A 20,162-nucleotide genomic window follows, 5' to 3' on the forward strand; every position below is an offset into this window, starting at 1 on the left:
TTGGTTATTAGTTAGGCCCCTCCCCCGTGTGTCGCTATGTGTATAGGCACTGTTAATGCTAGCATGAACAGATCATTCTTGCTGGCTGTTGTAGTGGCTTGAGCTAACTCTCATCCCAACTGTTTATATTTGGTTATAGGAGCTGGAGTGGGCATTAATGCTCCACAATTTACAAGCTGGGACCTGCCGCTAATCCATGGTTAAAGCCTTTACCCACATCAACACTGCAGGCAGAGGCTAACATCTGCAATACTATTAATAATTACACATAACTGTAGCAACAACAAAGAGAGGCTCGAACAAGAAAGGCTTGAAACCCTTAGAAAAGACTGATCAGAGTTGGTTCAATGAACTCTGATCATGTTCATTCGGAGTTAAGCTCGTGTGTGTTTAGAGACAGAAAGCCATCATGTTACCAGGATTCTCCAGAGAAACACAGAAATAAAGAGCAGAGCCTCCATCTTCATTTAGTGGACAGAGGAATATGATCACAAATCAGTGTGGGCCAAAATTTGTATCTTAAAAACTAGGAGGGGATAAAGTTATACCAACATACTGTAATATTTTTATAATATACACTAGCAAGCTTTCATGCTGTGTGTGATATTAAAAATATTGTATTGTGTGATATCACATTCTATTGTGATACAGCATTTTAATCTGACCTTTGATTTCTAAATGCTTCATTAAACTGTCAAATATACAAATATAGACAACTGTGGGATTTGTCTAAAGTATTTGCATATGCCATAGAAATGTTAGCACTCACAGTTTACTGGGCAAGGTTTATGCAACGTTTCAACAAGACCAGTCCACTTATGACAAACGCGATCATACGAGCATTATAGTACGATGCAGTCTCTGCATGATATGACTATCTATTCAGCTGTAACCTGACAGGGACAAAGTCTAGGAGACAGAAACTGGAGATAGACACCATTTACTGATGGACCTGTTATATTAGGTGACAATTCCACGTGAAAGTCAAAAGAAATGAATACATACAGGGCAAGTCTTTATGAGGCAAACATGATATGCATCTCACACGAAAGCGATTTAGGTGATTTTCTGTGAGAAATGTGTAAAAAGATCCGTACTCTGAATTTCAGATACTATTGATCTGTTTGTTGTGTGTCTGAGGGTTTACGCAGGGACGTTTTGTGTAAGCACTGATTGCTACAGTAGCATCCAATCAATGCTTACAGTGCAAAGAAACTGGCCTACAGTCTGACAGCTGCATTAATGTCTACACAATCTAAGAGTTTGAAAGATGGACACACGTGAGATGATCATAAATCCACAACAGAATCCTTTCTGTCCTAACATACTGATGAGAAAATAACTGAAGCACTCGTGTCAAGAACAACAACAACAAAGGGAAACATGCCTAACTTGGATTTCAGTGATTGTGAAAACAAACATATGCAAATGAATTTCCTCTGTGCGCTTTGCCTAATTCAGGAAATCACTATCAATCAAGTTGAGTGTGAGTCAGTGAGTATGTTATGTTCACATAGACTGTTACCTCAGGGGCTAACTTACCAGATGAAATGAACCTTTATGGAACGGAAACCCAGAATTTGTTTCAAGTCACATTTTAGCTTAACCTGCATGGTGGAAAGTGCCTGTACCAGAGACATGATTGTTGCTGCTTAGGTTAAAATATCTAGTATATGTCAATAATGTAACAAAAAAGAAGAAGAAAATCTGTGGCGGTGTAAAAGTCCCACTAAATGCGTCTCTCGGTGTACATCTAAACTATATAACGATTAACCGCCAACTGTGAGTTCAATTTAAATTTTCCTTTACAAATGTGTGTTTGTTTAGGAAGGAAAAAAATGTGTGCACACAGTGTTCGGCAATATAGACTCAAAGGCAGCACCAAGACTGGCACGAGACTATTTCCACTGCACTGAGGGTGGGAACTCCAGGCCTCGGGGCCGCTGTCCTGCAGGGTTTAGATGTGTCCTTGATCCAACACAGCTGATTTAAATGGCTCATTTTGAACGTTGACATATACATCAAGGAATGGACCAGCCACTGCACTGATGTTAAACCAGTTCAGAAGTTCATTTATCATCATGAACCACCAATTTATGAGCAGACAAACCAAAGTGCACTCCAAGATTCAGTTGCTTGTAGAAGCACGTTTAGCAGCAACAGCTCAAAGTCATTGTTTTCTGTATGACTATCAGTCTCTCACATCATTGGGGAGTCATTTAGGCTCACTCTTCTTTATAATGTTGCTTCACTTCATTGAGGTTTGCACAAATTTGTTTATGCAAAACTCACGACCACACGACTTCTATTAAGCTGATGTTTAAACTTTCTAAAATATAAAACCTGCTAGACACCGGTGTTGTGCCAAAAAGTGATTGCTCGTATTTAAACTGCTATAAGTAACTTGTTGGGCTATAATATGTGAAACATATGTCAAATGCTTCCCTCATGGATGACATAAAGTCATCTTGAGCCACAAACAACATTCGTGTAACAAGGTAGAAGCTGCGATCAGTTTTTGGCAGCGACTTTTATATAACCTTTATTTATGTAGTTAAAAAAAATCTCATTAACATTAAACATGTCTTTTGTAAGAGTAAGTTGGCCAAGAGGAAATATTACAATAGTTCAGTAAAAATATTTTAAGTGGGGATAAAGGAGCGGATTGGTTATAATGTAAGTACAATAACACAGAGTTGTAAAGACACTTGAAACACAGATTTCTTTTTAATTCTATATAAAACCTCTTTGTAAACCCTGTTCACCGATGTTAGGGTCCCTGGGTCGTTGACCCAGTGTTTTGTGTTTTTGGTTCTTTGATTTTGTTATTTCATTATATTCTAGCTTTGCTTTATGGGTTTTAGGATTATTCTTAGTTTAGGTTGTCTGGGTGGGGTTTGGTTAGAGTTTTAGTGTTCTGGTTTTCTGTCTGTGTTCCATAGTTGCTGTCTCCCCTATCTGCTGTATCCCCACGTCCAGTCAGTGGCTGTATCCCAATTCAGGGTCTGCAGCCTTAAGGGCCGCATTTTAAGGCCGATTACGTCAGAGCGACGCGACGAAGGCTGTCCCAATTCGAAGGCTGCTCGAAATGCGGCCCCCAAATGCGTCCTTCATTTCCCTGAATTTTAAGGACGTGGCAGTGTAGACTTCGTGGCCCAACATATCCCAGAATGCATAGCGCGGCGGTGGGTGTGGATAATTTTGCCGAAATAAAACGGCGGATGAGGGGCGCCCGAAGAGTAAACTTTAAGTAAGTACTGAATATTATGTCACTTATTTATGTGCAAATGTTTAATAACGAAGAACATTAAAACATTACTGTTGGCCACATGTCGGCAAAGTTATGTGACATTAGTGACGTTTGTACTAACTTGGTTTTAAAGCCTTTACTTTCAAATATACGCCGTTCAATAGCTGAGCTCAATCTCACAGAGAATGATCAAAGCTCATGTAGAAACAAACAAACAAATGAACAAAAGATTTTCTCCTTCATTTCTGTCAAACACAGCTGTAAGACACGTTTCCAGCTGTTGGTATCATGGTTGCTAGGCAACCTGGGCAGCGCAACGGAGGCTAGACCGTCCCATTTCACAAGCCTCGCACTTCCGGCCTTAGCGGTCTTTGAGTACGCGGCCCTTGAGGATGGTTGAGGCTGCGTACTTTAAGGCTGCAGATCCTGAATTGGGATACAGCCAGTGTCTGTGTCTGCCCTGGTCCCACGTCTCTGTTCCCTTTGTTATAGAGCCTGCCTGAGTCTGTGTTATGTTTCCTGTTTTACTTTGAAAGTCCATGTCTGATGTTAATGTGTCTGGTTTTGCTTCCCCTTGTCTCGTTAGGCCTGATTTGCCCCAGCTGTGTTTCCCTCCTGTTACCCATTCCCTGATTGCTCCCTCTGTGTATTTAAGCCCTGTGTTTCTTTGTGTCGGTGTCGTGATCTGCTTTCATTTATGCTGTGTGTTCTGGCTGCCTGGTCATGTAACGTTATTTGGATTTTTGTTACGTTTTGCCACTTTTTGCCATCCAGCAATAAAAGCTGAGTTTTGAGTTACTTTCCGCCTCCGAGTGTCTGCACTTTGGGTCCTTCTACTTCCACTCTTGCCTGCACACAGCCTTAACCTGACAACCGAAGTCTATTTACCAACGTACGTAAAGATATTACACATAAAAAATACACAGAAACATTGGAAATCACTTTTTGGCACAACACCGTAACCTCTCCAGAGGTGGTATCAATATTAATATCTCTAAACCCTATAAATGTTTCTTTTAAAGTCTGACGAAAGGAAGGAGCTGCGAGAAGTGTGCCTCTCAACCGGTGGCTCGCTCAATAACGTCTGGCTGTGCAGCTGAAACCTTTTTGACCCACCAACAGTCACACAGAGGCCACAAAATCTCACATGCGGGTTTCACTCTTTCAGGCGGAGTCTCTCTAAGAAATTCTAGTTTTAACTTCAGTTCAAATGCTTCATCTTCTGTGAATCGAGTCAAATTAGAAAAAAACTAAATATAAAACAGGTTTAAATGAACAAAAAAGAAACTCATCTGATCATTGTTAACATACACAGTGAGCACTCATGCAGGTTCATCAAGACTTTGCTTTTCTAAAAAAGATCTAAAGATTTGCATGAGGAAAAACTGAATAACACCTTTAAAATGTTAGTTTTTCCCTTTTTTGTTCGATTGTAACGTGATTAATACAAAATATTTTAAAGAAAACATTTTAAAGAAAGAAAAACTTGCCTAATTAATCATTTTATCCTGTGATTTCTTTATTTCGCAATATTTTTTACTGATTAAACATGTTGTTTGTGTTATTGTTACGGCTGCTTTGATGATTTAGGATTCAGTTTTGCTGCATGTTATCATTAAATCCTGTTTCGCCTGGTTTGCAAGAAAAATAACAGGAGACAATGTGATTAGGGCTGAGTATCAATTTCAATTCCTACAACTGCTTCAGTTCCCATTAGTAGTAATACCTACACTTTTTTTGATTTCACTTTTCTAATAGTTTCACAGGCTAATAGTTTTTAAACAGAATAGCACAAACAACATGTATCCCTTTAGAAATCAAACTGTGATACTTCTAAAAGCACATATTCACACCTAGCCACACTAGCACTGTATCAACCCCCAATGTTCCTTTAATGCAACTAGCCCTATAATTATCTACTAGTCACAAACACACTGCAACAGTAAGACTTGTTGATTACACATAGATGATTTATCTCCTTTAGGAGCATTTGACTTTTTCTTTAGCGCTCCGAAAAGACACAGAGGCTAATAGTTTTAAATAGAGCACCACAAACAACAACAGGTATTCCTTTAGAAATAAACTTTTCTGGTGTTACTTCTAAAAACTACAGATTCTTAACTAGTCACACTCTGCAACAGTTAGACAGAGTGGGTTACAGTTAGGCCCCCAACAGTCAGCAAAAGAAGTCATAAAACAATAAAAGAGGCTCCCTTTATCAAGAGCATCCCAGCACTCACACATCCCAACTGTAGTTCCATAGTTTTTCCACCTTTTTCATTACAAACAGTTCCTTTATCTTATCTTATCATGTCAGAGGTCAACTGAAACCATGTCCACCTGAACCTCCAAAGGTTTTACACCTTTTCTTACACCCCACACCTTTATCTCTGCAGGCAGACAATTACACCTCCTACTGACTAACTGTACCTCTATAGTTTCCACCTTTTTTCATTACAAACTGCATTTCTGGATGTGTATACTAAATGTTTTTCTACGTGTGTGTGTGTATACACATTTTTACAAATTAAATAGAGTAAACAATAAATAAAATATATAAAAATATACAGAGTTGAGACATGTGCAAAACAGTGGCATTTATATACAGTGTGGAGTGCATAATGTTGAAGTTCCAGTAGTGAAGGTGAGGTGTCTATGAAGTGTCCAGCAGTCTGATGGCCTGGTGGAAGAAGATGTCTCTCAGTCTGCTGGTTGGGGACCGGATGCTGCAGAACCTCCTTCCTGATGGAAGTAGTCTGAACAGTTGATGGCTGGGGGGACTGGAGTCCTTGATGGTCCTCCCCGCTTTCCTCAGGCAGCGCTTCCTGTAGATGTCTTGGAGGGAGGGAAGCTCACCTCCAATTATCCGTTCAGAGCACCGCACTACTCGCTGGAGAGCTTTGCAGTTGTAAGCGGTGCTGTTGCCATACCAGGTGGTGATGCATCCAGTGAGGATGCTCTCAATGGCACAGTGATAGAAGGTCCTGAGGATGCGGGGGCTCATGCCGAATCTTTTCAGTCTCCTGAGAAAGAAGAGGCGCTGCTGCGCCTTCTTCACTGTTTTGTTTGTGTGTACTGACCACGTAAGATCCTCAGCCAGATGTACACCAAGGAACCGGAAGCTGCTCACTCTCCACAGCAGCGCCGTTGATGGTGATGGGGGTGTGTACTTCTCTGCTCCTCCGGAAGTCCACTATCAACTCCTTTGTCTTTGCGACGTTGAGGGTGAGATGGTTGTCTTGACACCAGTGGGTCAGGGCGCTGACCTCCTCCCTGTAAGCCGTCTCATCACCGTTGGTGATAAGACCCACCACTGTAGTGTCGTCCGCAAACTTCACAATGATGTTGGAGCTGTTAGTGGCTGTGCAGTCGTAGGTGTAGAGTGAGTACAGGAGAGGGCTCAGTACACACCCCTGTGGAGCACCAGTGTTCAGTGTGATGGGGGATGAGGTGATGCTGCCCAGTCTGACCACTTGGCATCTGTCAGACAGGAAGCTAAGGATCCAGCTGCAGAGGGAGCTGCTCAGTCCTAGATCCTGCAGTTTCCTGTCCAGCTTCGAGGGAACGATGGTATTGAATGCTGAGCTGTAATCTACAAACAGCATCCTCACATACGTGTCTCTCTTCTCCAGGTGTGACAGGGCAGTGTGTAGTGTCAGGGCTATGGCATCATCAGTGGACCTGTTGTGGCGGTATGCAAACTGTAGAGGGTCCAGTGAGTCGGGTAGTGCAGAGCAGATGAAGTCCCTGACCAGCTTCTCGAAGCATTTGCTTACGATGGGGGTCAGGGCTACAGGTCGCCAGTCGTTCAATGAGGAGATGGTGGAGGATTTGGGTACAGGGACGATGGTGGCCATTTTGAAGCAGGCTGGGACTACAGACAGAGAGAGGGAAAGGTTGAAGATGTGCGTGAACACTCCAGCCAGCTGAGCCACGCATGACCTGAGGACGCGGCCGGGAATCCCGTCCAGACCAGTAGCTTTGCGCGCGTTCACCTTCCTGAAGCACTTCCGCACATCCTCCTCAGACACAGTGTGCGCACTGACGTCATCCGCGGTGCGCACACTGTCCGGTCTCATGGTGTTCACTGTGTCGAATCTAGCGTAGAATACGTTTAGATCCTCACACAGAGAGGCCGTGGTCTGTGGTGTGCTGGTTTTCCCTCTAAAGTCTGCGATCGTGTTTAGTCCCTGCCACATACTCCGAGGGTTGTCAAACTGTTGTTCCACCCTGTCCCTGTACTCACGTTTGGCTGCTTTGATCGTCTTCCGGAGTTGGTAATGTGCGTGTTTGTAGTCCGATGTGTTCGCGGAGGCAAAAGCAGTGCTCCGTGCCGCCAGTGCCGCGCGAACATCTCCGTTAATCCAGGGTTTTTGATTTGGGAAGGATTTAACTGTTATGGATGGGACGACATCTTCCACGCATTTCCTGATAAATCCACAGACTGAGTCTGTGTACTCATCAATGTTCCTAGCAGCCACGTGAAACATTTCCCAGTCCGCGTGATCAAAACAGTCCCGCAGCGTAGATTCCGATTGGTCCGTCCAACAGTGCACCGCCCTCCGGGTTGGAGCTTCCCGTTTCAGCTTCTGCCTGTAGGCGGGCAGGAGCAGGATGGAGCGGTGATCTGATTGGCCGAATGGGGCGCGGGGGAGGGCTTTGTACGCATCCCGGAAAGAGGTGTAACAGTGGTCAAGTAGCCGGTCTCCACGAGTGCTAAAATGGATGTGTTGGTGGAGTTTTGGTGAGACTTTCTTCAGGTTTCCCTTATTAAAGTCTCCGGCTGTGATAAACGCTGCCTCTGGGTGTGCGGTTTCCTCACTGCTGATCGCGCTGTACAGTTCCCTGAGTGCTCGGTCAGTGTCGGCTTGTGGGGGAATGTAAACAGCCGTAATAATCACTGCTGTAAATTCCCTCGGTAGCCAGAATGGCCGGCACTTAATCATCAGGTACTCCAGATCCGGTGAGCAGAAGGATTTGACCGGGTGCACGTTCGCATAATCACACCAGCTGTTGTTGATCATGAAACATACACCACCGCCTCTGCTTTTCCCAGTAAGATCCTGTGACCTGTCCGCACGATGCACGGAGAACCCCGGTAGTTGTATTGCGGAGTCTGGTACCTTGTCCGATAGCCAGGTTTCTGTGAGGCAGATCACGCAGCAGTCCCGCATCTCTCGCTGGAATGAGATCCGTGCCCGAAGCTCGCACAGCTTGTTTTCCAGAGACTGCACATTAGCCAGTAATAAACTGGTTAATGGTGGTCTGTTAGTGCGCCGTCTCAGTCGAACCAGAACGCCAGATCTTCTCCCTCTGCGTCCCGAGTTTGTTTTGCGAGATCTCGCAAAAGTCCGTCTTAATTTTTTTTCTCCCATGTCCCCTGCGGGGCTCCGTATATTAAACATGTCAAGAAAGAAAGAGTATAAAGAAAAAATAGTAAATGTGTGTCTAATTAAACTCTTCCTGTGAACCTTATATCATCCTTTAATATGTTCGGTGTTACAAACTTGCAGAAGCACAGAAAAGATCATCAGACATTAATCTAATCAGTTTTCAGCCTTCATTCATATTGAAAAGTTGAAATCTTCCCTGCTAGACCCAAGTGCAGCGTTTAACACCGTTGGCCAGAACATTTTATTACAGCTATTATTAAATGGAGAGTCCTCTTCACACACTGAGGTTAATTATGAAGCTCCACAGGCTTCTGTGCAAAGACCAGTTCTGCTTACATTATACGTGCTTTAGAAGACATAGCATACATTTTCACTGCTATGCATATGATACCCGCTTTTATTGGTTAAACTGCCGGGATGTCTTAGACACATAATGAGCTTTAATTTTCTGCTTCTAAGTTCAGATAAACTGAGGTTATTGTAACGGGGCGTAAAAATCTTAGAAACACTGGCTAACACGATCCTTACTCTGGATGGCATCGCCTTAAGCCGCCTGTTGCAGTCATTTGGCACATTATAAGTCAAATTGAAGCACACGATCCCAAAGCACAACATCAACATTTATTTATATACAAAAATGAAAATTCTTTTTACAGAAAAGAATTGTAACTTCACAATATTGCATTAAGATGAGCAGACAGATTTTAATCTCAGCATCGTGCACACAGATTTTTCAGGACACTGGAAGAGTTCCTGCCGTGGATTTAGATGTTAGTGTTGTGTGGATGATCCCATTCTGTCATCTTTGTGTTACTAACACTGATGCTTTTACACTTTAGGACCCTCGAGACCTCTGCTGCTCAGCCGTCCTGATCGCTGCCTCCACTTTAACCAGAGGCTGTAACCTCTGATCATTTCACCTGCACCGACAGTAAAACTCTTCTCCAGAACCAAACGTGCCATAAACCCATCACAGCTTCATCATCAGCTCAGTCTCAGCAACATGCAGACGACCGAGCAGCAGAAACTCTGCAGGGAACGTCTGAAGTCTGTTCTTCAGTTTTCCCAGCTCACTGTTTATTGAACATGAGACAGAAAAATAACTTCACCTTTAATGTGAAACTTTTATCGCCTGTGACATGTTTGCAGGAAGTTTTCATGCTGTGATTTAGTGTCACAGCCATAAATATCACACAAGGTAAAAACTACAAGTCCCAGCATCCTCTGTGTTTAGGGAGGAGCAGTGAAAGTGAAAGTGTTGATCCTCCGTTCAGAGCAGCAGGAGGAAGGTGGAGCTGAGGCAGGTGAGTGTTAACATGAATATGTTTCTTCTTATGACATAAAATAATTCCACACTGTTCGTGTCTGTGGGTGAAACGTGAGGCCGGTCGGCTCCTCTGAGCGCTGGTTTCCTGTAAGTAGAGAGGAAGTGAGTTTAGCTGAGAGAGCAGGAGGAGAGTGAGAGCTGTGCTGAGGCAGGTGAGTGTTAACACCGCTCTGACATTACTGTGTCTCTGTGGCGGGAACAACAGGCTCCGTCAGTGGAGGCAAAAATAATCAGACTTTGGTTTTTCAAAGGAAACTACTTTATGTTGGGAGAAGCCGCGCGCTCATTGGATAGCAACTTGTCAATCTCAAGTTATTAGCCAATGAGCGCGCAGGTTCACAGTAAGACCCGCCCTTATCACGACGGGTTTTAAAACTAAAATGGCGACAGAAACTCGGTGAGTGGAGTTCAGGCTGACTTTATGAAAGTGCGACGTTTGAGCCACTTCCTGTTCTCAGTCCCGGCGTCCTGATCACCGAGGTTTCTGTTGCTCTGATATCTGATATTGATTATATCGGTAAACAGGCTGTAGGCAGAAACATCAGGTCTGATCTGGAAATCCCTTAAAAAACAAACTTTAAGAGTTTTATGTCCGTGTGAGGCCGCACGCTGATTGGATAACCACCTGTCAGTCTCAGGGTATTAGCCAATGAGCGCGCAGGTTCACAATAAGATCTTATGACGTCATTCTTTTAAACTAAAACATTGACAGTAAAACTGTAACGTGTCCTGTGATCCATAAACACTCTGTGATGAATAATCTGAAGTCATTTTGAGCCTGACAGTAGTTTCCTGTCACAGAGCAGAAGCTGCAGGCAGTTTTTGGCACCTTTATATTTAATTTATTCCAAAATAAATCAATAAAGGTAGAAAAGAACTCTCAGTGACATTAAAAATCTATTTTTAAAGACAGATGTGACCAAGTGCAACAAATATAAGATGAGATGTTTACAGATATTTGAAGTATTGATCATATGTAGAACACAGAGCAGGTCCAATAACAGAGTCATGCTGCTCACAAACAGCAGTTTGGTTTCATGAGCTCACTTCCTGCAGTGATCCTCAGCTTCTCTCCAAAGGAGCCGTAACATGTGGGCTCCTCACCATGATGATGATCCCAAACACACGGAGTTCCTTCATCCACCTGATCATGTACTTATTAAATAATGTGATGGTTTTGGTGTTTTTTAAAGACTTTGAGCCTCTAAAATAACTGGTTTGGACTTTAGGGCCAAAGCTCCAACATTAGAAAGCCGTCAGTGTGATGCTTCCAGTACAACAGCACCTCTGAGTGTGTGTGTTTACCTCTCAGACTAACTCCACCCTGACATCAAGAAGATGGAGGAAGAGGACGGAGCAGCATCTGCAGCATCCAGCTGTGTATCTGTGAGGAGTGACGGGGTTACACAAACACCTCCACCTTACAGTCATGGACCTGCAGCAATAATGTAAGAACACTACTAACTTTATTAGTCATTTCAACATAACCATGACAGAATCATTGATCTGTGATTGGTTCAAACTGTTTGATCTGAGTTTGATTTTTATTGACTTGTTTTCTTGCTAAGATCTGAACTCTGTAAGTTTAAGTGAAGTCAGTGCAGCAGAATCAGAGAAGAGCTGAGAACAAACTGAGTTCATTCAGAGACAGAAAAACTGGCTGATGATTGGCTGACCTGTCAGCGTTATGAGGCAGACACAATATCACAGAGGGATCAGCTGATCATATGGCTGTCAGAGAGAACTGATCAGTTATTGATGTTTGTGTTTGCAGAGGTCAGAGGTCACAGTCTCCAGCATCCAGCTGTGTGTCTGTGAGGAGTGACTGGTCCAGAGAAATACTTCCTCCATATTTCAGTCATGAACCTGCACCAACAATGTTCTTCAATCATGGAGCTCAGCTGACCATGTAAGAGAGCTGCTGACTCAGAGTTCAAAGGTTGTTTCTATAAATGTTCTGCCAGTGACATCATATCTTAACCTAACACTGGTCTGTGTATGAAGTATCATTTAGTGGCCGTTGTTAAAGTTGTATAATGATGATGCTAGTTTGGGGTGTATTTTCCTGCTGATGCAAATGCATCTACTTTGCCCTTTGTCTGGTGCTTTGGACAAAGACGTCCAATGAAACTCAGAACAACACAGTTTGCACCACCAGCAGGCAGAGGAAGTGGCTGACATCCAGAAATCCTACCAGTGGCTGAACAAAGCTGGACTGAAAGACAGCACAGAGGCACTAATCATGGCAGCACAGGAACAAGCTCCGAGCACAAGACCCATAGAGCCCGGGGTCTACATGGCTCTTTTTGGGGGGGTTGTGTTGTATTAATAGTGACTTTGTTTCTTTGGACCAAAATCTTTTGTTTTTCAGTTCAGTTGCAACATTGACTAACACTAATGCAGGGGTCGGCAACCTGCGGCTCTTTAGTCCTTACAGTGCGGCTCCTCGTGGTTTGGGAAAATAAATTAGAAGTATTTAGCTGAAGTGTATTTTATTTATGTTCTTTTTTAACTTGTAGTTCTAAATTGGAAGATTATTGTGATATTGAAATATAAAAAGAAAATTATATTTTATTATTTTTTCATCGCTCAAATAAGCGTCACACTCGTGGAAGCCGGTGTACCCGCCGAAACGCCGTGCATTTATCGAGACTTTCAACCCCAGGAAGGCCAATTATGGATCTTCGGATCCACATTATGTCAGCGGCTGTTCTCCACCGTGAACTATGTTAAAAACAAACACCGCTCACGCCTCACAGACGACAGCTTACAGTCCTGTAAAGATGAAAGTGACTTCGTACAGCCCCGACCTGCAGACGCTGTGCGCAGAGGTTCAGGAGCAGAAGTCCCGTTGTAAACATATCACGGCAGACCCGACGATGTTTGCATGAACACGCTTTTCAGCTTCTCTTTATTGACCGCTTTTCACACACGGTTGCTGTACGCACACAGCCAGCTGTAGCTTTGCAGCTCACAGCCCGACACACAACAGCACAGACGTTAAGGCGGCGAGGGGTGATTGCGGGTGCCGCTCAGGTGCGTCCACCTCGCCGCTGCTGACCACGCCCCGCCACACACATTAACCAGGTAAAATACATATTTAGGCAGAATTTTGCAAATATCTATTTTTCATCTTTCAGCAGCATAGAGCTTTTTTTCCAATTATTTTTTAAAAGTCAGGTCAAGGCTCCAAAAGCCCAAAGGAGATATAAGGGTGGCGGCTCACAGCAGCTTTTGTTTGCTACATCATTTTAGTTCAGCTGGGTGTCTTTCCTTTTGTTATATTTCTTTAAGAGTTCAAATGTGTTCATTACATAAATAACATGTAATTTTCTCTGTAGCACTTCATGGATTTCATAAGCAACACACCTTAGTTGTTCATACAAAGCATAAAGGTAAAAAACAGTATATACAGTGTTATCTTCATTCTAGATGTCAAAAAGTATTTGTGGCTCCCAGTGTTTTCTTTTGCATGGAAACTGGCTCCAAATGGCTCTTTGGGTCCTGAAGGTTGCTGACCCCTGACCTAATGGTATATTTTTTTTAGCTGGATCGTTCTATAAAAACATGAATCAAATCTGAGAAAAGTTTCCACCTGACCTGTTGAATGTTATTGAAGCCAGAAGTTTGCCTTCATACTGTGTTTCTTGCATGCCTTTTGTGGTGTACTAATTGATGTGAAATGAATGCAATGTGGTTGTGTTTGCAGAGGTCAGAGGTCACAGTCTCCAGCATCCAGCTGTGTGTCTGTGAGGAGTGACCGGTCCAAAGAAAGACCTCCAGAGTTCAGTAATGAACCTGCAGCAACAATGTTCTTCAATCATGGAGCTCAGCTGACCATGTAAGAGAGCTGCTGACTCAGAGTTCAAAGGTTGTTTCTATAAATGTTCTGCCAGTGACATCATAACTTAACCTAACACTGGTCTGTGTATGAAGTATCATTTAGTGGCAGTTGTTAAAGTTGTATAATGATGATGCTAGTTTGGGGTGTATTTTCCTGCTGATGCAAATGCATCTACTTTGCCCTTTGTCTGGTGCTTTGGACAAAGACGTCCAATGAAACTCAGAACAACACAGTTTGCACCACCAGCAGGCAGAGGAAGTGGCTGACATCCAGAAATCCTACCAGTGGCTGAACAAAGCTGGACTGAAAGACAGCACAGAGGCACTAATCATGGCAGCACAGGAACAAGCTCCGAGCACAAGACCCATAGAGCCCGGGGTCTACATGGCTCTTTTTGGGGGGGGTTGTGTTGTATTAATAGTGACTTTGTTTCTTTGGACCAAAATCTTTTGTTTTTCAGTTCAGTTGCAACATTGACTAACACTAATGCAGGGGTCGGCAACCTGCGGCTCTTTAGTCCTTACAGTGCGGCTCCTCGTGGTTTGGGAAAATAAATTAGAAGTATTTAGCTGAAGTGTATTTTATTTATGTTCTTTTTTAACTTGTAGTTCTAAATTGGAAGATTATTGTGATATTGAAATATAAAAAGAAAATTATATTTTATTATTTTTTGATCGTTCAAATAAGCGTCACACTCGCGGAAGCCGGTGTACCCGCCGAAACGCCTGCATTTATCGAGACTTTCAGCCCCAGGTAGGCCAATTATGGATCTTCGGATCCACATTATGTCAGCAGCTGTTCTCCACCGTGAACTATGTTAAAAACAAACACCGCTCACGCCTCACAGACGACAGCTTACAGTCCTGTAAAGATGAAAGTGACTTCGTACAGCCCCGACCTGCAGACGCTGTGCGCAGAGGTTCAGGAGCAGAAGTCCCGTTGTAAACATATCACGGCAGACCCGACGATGTTTGCATGAACACGCTTTTCAGCTTCTCTTTATTGACCACTTTTCACACACGGTTGCTGTACGCACACAGCCGGCTGTAGCTTTGCAGCTCACAGCCCGACACACACCAACACAACAGCACAGACGTTAAGGCGGCGAGGCGTGATTGCGGGTGCCGCTCAGGTGCGTCCGCCTCCCCTGCAGCGGCGCTGCTGACCACGCCCCGCCACACACATTAACCAGGTAAAATACATATTTAGGCAGAATTTTGCAAATATCTATTTTTCATCTTTCAGCAGCATAGAGCTTTTTTTCCAATTATTTTTTAAAAGTCAGCTCAAGGCTCCAAAAGCCCAAAGGAGATATAAGGGTGGCGGCTCACAGCAGCTTTTGTTTGCTACATCATTTTAGTTCAGCTGGGTGTCTTTCCTTTGGTTATATTTCTGTAAGAGTTCAAATGTGTTCATTACATAAATAACATGTAATTTTCTCTGTAGCACTTCATGGATTTCATAAGCAACACACCTTAGTTGTTCACACAAAGCATAAAGGTAAAAAACAGTATATACAGTGTTATCTTCATTCTAGATGTCAAAAAGTATTTGTGGCTCCCAGTGTTTTCTTTTGCGTGGAAACTGGCTCCAAATGGCTCTTTGGGTCCTGAAGGTTGCTGACCCCTGACCTAATGGTATATTTTTTTTAGCTGGATCGTTCTATAAAAACATGAATCAAATCTGAGAAAAGTTTCCACCTGACCTGTTGAATGTTATTGAAGCCAGAAGTTTGCCTTCATACTGTGTTTCTTGCATGCCTTTTGTGGTGTACTAATTGATGTGAAATGAATGCAATGTGGTTGTGTTTGCAGAGGTCAGAGGTCACAGTCTCCAGCATCCAGCTGTGTGTCTGTGAGGAGTGACTGCTCCAAAAACAGACCTGTAAACTTCAGTGATGAACCTGCAGCAACAATGTTCTTCAATCATGGAGCTCAGCTGACCATGTAAGAGAGCTGCTGACTCATTTACGGGTGTTTGAAATTCTGTGACCACTTTGTAATTTTAGTTTATATTTTAAAAGTGTTTTTATTTGTAGTTGCCTGTATTTTTATTACACTGTGTGTAACGTGGTGGTTTGTGCTGTTTGGGATCGTTTTGGTGTATTTGTGTCAGAACATCAGATAAATGATTTCATCACATTTTAAAAGAAAGTATCAGGATAATAATCTGAACTGAGTCATCAGAAATAGAAAGATGGTCTCAACAGGCCACTGAGCTGATCTCCAAAGAAATGCAGAAGATTGAAGAGTCCGAGGCTGTTTATTTGTCACAGGCATCGTCATACACGTACAACACAGTGAAATGTGCTGAGCTGCTCCTGTGACTGGACAAAACATTAGAAACAATCATTAAATGAAATAATGAAACATTGTGCAGATGTAATGTTAAAGTGCTTTGTGCCACATTAGCACAGCATGTACTGACAGAGCAGTGCAAGCAGAACAAAGCAAATGAGCAAAGTGATGTAAACAGAGTAACTGAACAGAGTGAGCAGAGTAATATCAGCAGTAATGAAGCAGCAGGATCAGTGTAGCAGCGTGTGACGTCATAATGAATCAGGTATGATCTGAAATATGACAGTGAGACAAGAACATGATGTAAGGTCCTGTTTAAACCCTGATGGTGATGCTATGAGGGGAGCATGTTCTGATTTAGGACTTGGATGGTCTGAGGATAGAAGCTCCTCTCTGTTTGTGTCCTGATGGTGCAGAAGCTTCTGCCTGATTGGCTCTGTGATGAAGGCTTTTACTGTGGAGTTTGTAGGCTGATCACTCTGTGTTTAATAAGACAGGCAGGAACAGCAAAGGAAACTTGGATTCTGAACTCAAACACAAGTTTCTCCACTTTGACTTTTCTCTGTGACCATCAGAGCTTCTGCACAGTGTCATCAAATCTGGATGTTTGTCACTGACAGTCAATGATTTTAGTGATAAAGAAATGTGTTCACAGAGGGAGGAAGAGGAAGAGGAGTGGTGTCTGTGAGGAGGAGCAGCTGTCCTGCTGTGCTTTGTGTCAGGACGTCCTGAAGGATCCAGTCTCTACCAGCTGTGGACACTGGTTCTGCAGACAGTGCATCTCCTCATACTGGGACCAGTCTGCTTCATCAGGAGACTGGTCCTGTCCCCAGTGTGGAGAAAGATCCAGAAGCAGAGCTGGACTGCAGACAGCCAGTCAGAGCAGCTGTGTACAAAGTAAGACTGAACATCTGTCTGCTGATGGACTCATTTCTGAAAACTGGACTTCTTGTTGTTGTTCAGACATTGAAGAGTTTTCTTTCTGTTTTTCTTTCTTTCAGCAGATGTTGGTCTGCAGGAGGTTTTAGATGAACATAAGATCAGTCTGAGGAGGAGATGTGAACGTGTGACTGAAGGAAGTGATGAAACAGGAAGTAGAACCCTCCTCAACAGGATCTACACTGAGCTCTACATCACAGAGGGACAGAGTGAAGAGGTTCATAGCCAACATGAGGTGAGGCAGCTGGAGACAGCTTCCAAGATGGACGCCCTCCATGACACTCCAATCAGGTGCCAGGACATCTTTAAAGCCTTACCTGACCAACAGAGACCCATCAGAGTGGTTCTGACCAACGGCGTGGCTGGTGTTGGAAAAACCTTCTCAGTGCAGAAGTTCACTCTGGACTGGGCAGAGGGCTTGGAGAACCAACATGTCAGTGTGGTGGTTCTGCTTTCATTCAGGGAGCTGAACCTGATCAGAGATGAGCAGTACAGTCTTCTGGAGCTGCTCCATGTTTTCCATCCAACATTACAGAAGGTCACAGCAGAGAAGCTGGCTGTCTCTCAGCTTTTGTTCATCTTTGACGGCCTGGATGAAAGCAGACTTTCATTGGATTTCACCAACAGGAAGCTGCTGTCTGATGTCACACAGAAGTCATCAGTCAGCCAGCTGCTGACAAACCTCATCCAGGGGAATCTGCTTCCCTCTGCTCTCGTCTGGATAACTTCCCGACCTGCAGCGGCCAATCAGATCCCTCCTACATGTGTTGACAGGCTAACAGAAGTACGAGGCTTCACTGACGCCCAGAAGGAGGAGTACTTCAGGAGGAGATTCAGTGATGAAGAGCTGTCCAGCAGAATCATCTCCCACATGAAGACATCCAGGAGCCTCCACATCATGTGTAGAATCCCAGTCTTCTGCTGGATCACTGCTACAGTTCTGGAGCACATGTTGACTACAGAGCAGAGAGGAGAGCTGCCCAAGACCCTGACTGACATGTACTCACACTTCCTGCTGGTTCAGACAAAGAGGAAGAAGAACAAGTACCACGAGGGACATGAGACGAGTCCACAGGAGCTGACGGAGGCTGACAGGGAAGTTCTTCTGAAGCTGGGGAGGCTGGCGTTTGAACATCTGGAGAAAGGAAACATCATGTTCTACCAAGAAGACCTGGAGCAGTGTGGTCTGGATGTGACAGAGGCCTCGGTGTACTCAGGAGTTTGTACAGAGATCTTCAAAAGAGAGTGTGTGATCTTCCAGAAACCAGTCTACTGCTTTGTTCATCTGAGCATCCAGGAGTTTCTGGCTGCAGTCTACATGTTCCACTGTTTCACCAACAGGAAGTCAGAGGTGCTGAAGGACTTCCTGGGAAAAAAATACAGAGAGTCCTCTCTGGATGATTTCCTTAAACGAGCCATGGAGAAATCCCTCCAGAGTAAAAATGGCCACCTGGACCTGTTTGTCCGCTTCCTTCATGGCCTCTGTCTGGAGTCCAACCAGAGACTCTTAGGAGGTCTGCTGGGTCAGACAGAGAACAGTCCAGAAACCATCCAGAGAGTCATCAAGAACCTGAAGAATAACAAGAAGTTTAATTCCTGTCCTGACAGAAACATCAACATCTTCCACTGTCTGATGGAGATGAACGACCTCTCAGTACATCAGGAGATCCAAGAGTTCCTGAAGTCAAAGAAAAGGTCAAAGGACCTCTCTATGATCCACTGCTCAGCTCTGGCCTTCATGCTGCAGATGTCAGAGGAGGTTCTGGATGAGTTTGACCTGCAGAAGTACAAAGCTTCAAAGGAGGGACGACTGAGACTGATTCCAGCTGTGAGGAACTGCAGAAAGGCTCGGTGAGTCCAGATGTGATCATTACATCATTGATCAGTGTCGGTTAACAGTTTAATCTTTAAATTAAAAACACAGTCCTTGGTTATAAAGTGCTTTACAAACACCAACATTACGGCTAACAGCTGGATTCTCCTGTTTCAGTGCAGCTAGCCAAACAACAAAGAGCCACTTGCTGCTAAAGACAGAGTGAAAGTGGACGGTATATCCTCCATTCTTCATGTAAAACACATGCAATGAATTGTAATGCACCATCTGTGTTTCCCTTCATGCAGTTTTCTCTTTATGGTGGACTTGGATATTTAAATGTTTACCTCCTGGAGAGTCTTGTTCACTTGATTAGTTTTTGTGAAGGGGATTCTCCTCACCCCGTCTCCAAGGGAGACACCAGCTACCCTTCAGAGAAAATTTATTTGCCCCACTTGTAACCACGATCTGGTTCTTCCAGTCACTGCCCACAGCTCGTGACCATAGGTGAGGGCAGGGACGTAGATCGACCGGTAAATTTAGAGCTTCGCTGTCACGCTCAGCTCTCTCTCTCTTCACCACGACAGACCAGTACAGCGTCCACCTCACTGTTACCGCAGCAACAGTCTGTCTGTTGATTCCTGCTCCCCTCCCCCTTCTTTACTCAACCCTGAGATACTCAGACTCCTCCACCTGGGGCAGGAACTTGTCTCTGAGCCAGAGTGGGCACTCCACCCTTTCCCAGCTGAGGACCATGATGCTGATCCTCATTCACACGGCTTCACACTCTGCTGAGAACAGCTCCACTGTGAGCTGGAGGCCATCACCTGATGAAGCCAACAGAACCACATCCTCTGTAAAAACAGAGACGAGACTCTGACACCACACAAGTGGAATATAAGGTCAGAGGTCAGCTAATACCTAATATGGTAATCCTGAGCTAACAGGAAAGGGAAATGCAGTGAAGAAATGGATTTTCAAATGAGGAGTGGAATCACCATTTTAAATGTACAAAGTAAATCTTTGATTTTATTTTTTTAAAAGATTTTAAAATCATTTTAAAAATTGGAATTCAAAAATGTTTTTTAAAATGAAATAAATGTACTCATGTTTTATTGCACAATTTATTAATGAAGCATGAAATGTATTTTGATGTGTTTTGACTCTTCTGATCCTCCATAATATTGAGATTGTATAGAAGTTTTCAACATTTGCAGATTTAGGATTATACTGTACACTATTATTAGCATAGTATGTAAAACATGGGGACACTAAAGCAGTCGCGCCAGAATGTCCTCT

The 20,162-nt window shown here is 43.6% G+C and overlaps 1 protein-coding gene across 2 annotated transcripts in view; it reads left to right on the top strand.

The window, feature by feature from the left end:
- Nucleotides 1-20,162, top strand: part of LOC147302806 (protein NLRC3-like) — a 341,154-nt gene that overhangs the window by 312,544 nt on the left and 8,448 nt on the right. Inside the window, exons 1-5 of one of the 2 annotated variants that reach the window (XM_086284420.1) lie at nt 11,309-11,418; nt 11,745-11,879; nt 13,680-13,811; nt 16,767-17,008; nt 17,113-18,901. In XM_086284420.1, coding sequence (XP_086140546.1) covers nt 11,309-11,418; nt 11,745-11,879; nt 13,680-13,811; nt 16,767-17,008; nt 17,113-18,901 — 2,408 coding nt within the window. Of the gene's footprint in view, nt 1-11,308; nt 11,419-11,744; nt 11,880-13,679; nt 13,812-15,628; nt 15,761-16,766; nt 17,009-17,112; nt 18,902-20,162 lie in introns of those variants that run through there. The other variant, XM_086284419.1, reaches the window with a different exon arrangement.

Source organism: Aulonocara sp. 'chitande type north' Nkhata Bay, linkage group LG23 (genome assembly GCF_057382095.1).
Source record: "Aulonocara sp. 'chitande type north' Nkhata Bay isolate Kocher_YH1m ecotype deep benthic linkage group LG23, A_spYH_male_GT1.1, whole genome shotgun sequence".
Lineage (NCBI taxonomy): Eukaryota > Metazoa > Chordata > Actinopteri > Cichliformes > Cichlidae > Aulonocara > Aulonocara sp. 'chitande type north' Nkhata Bay.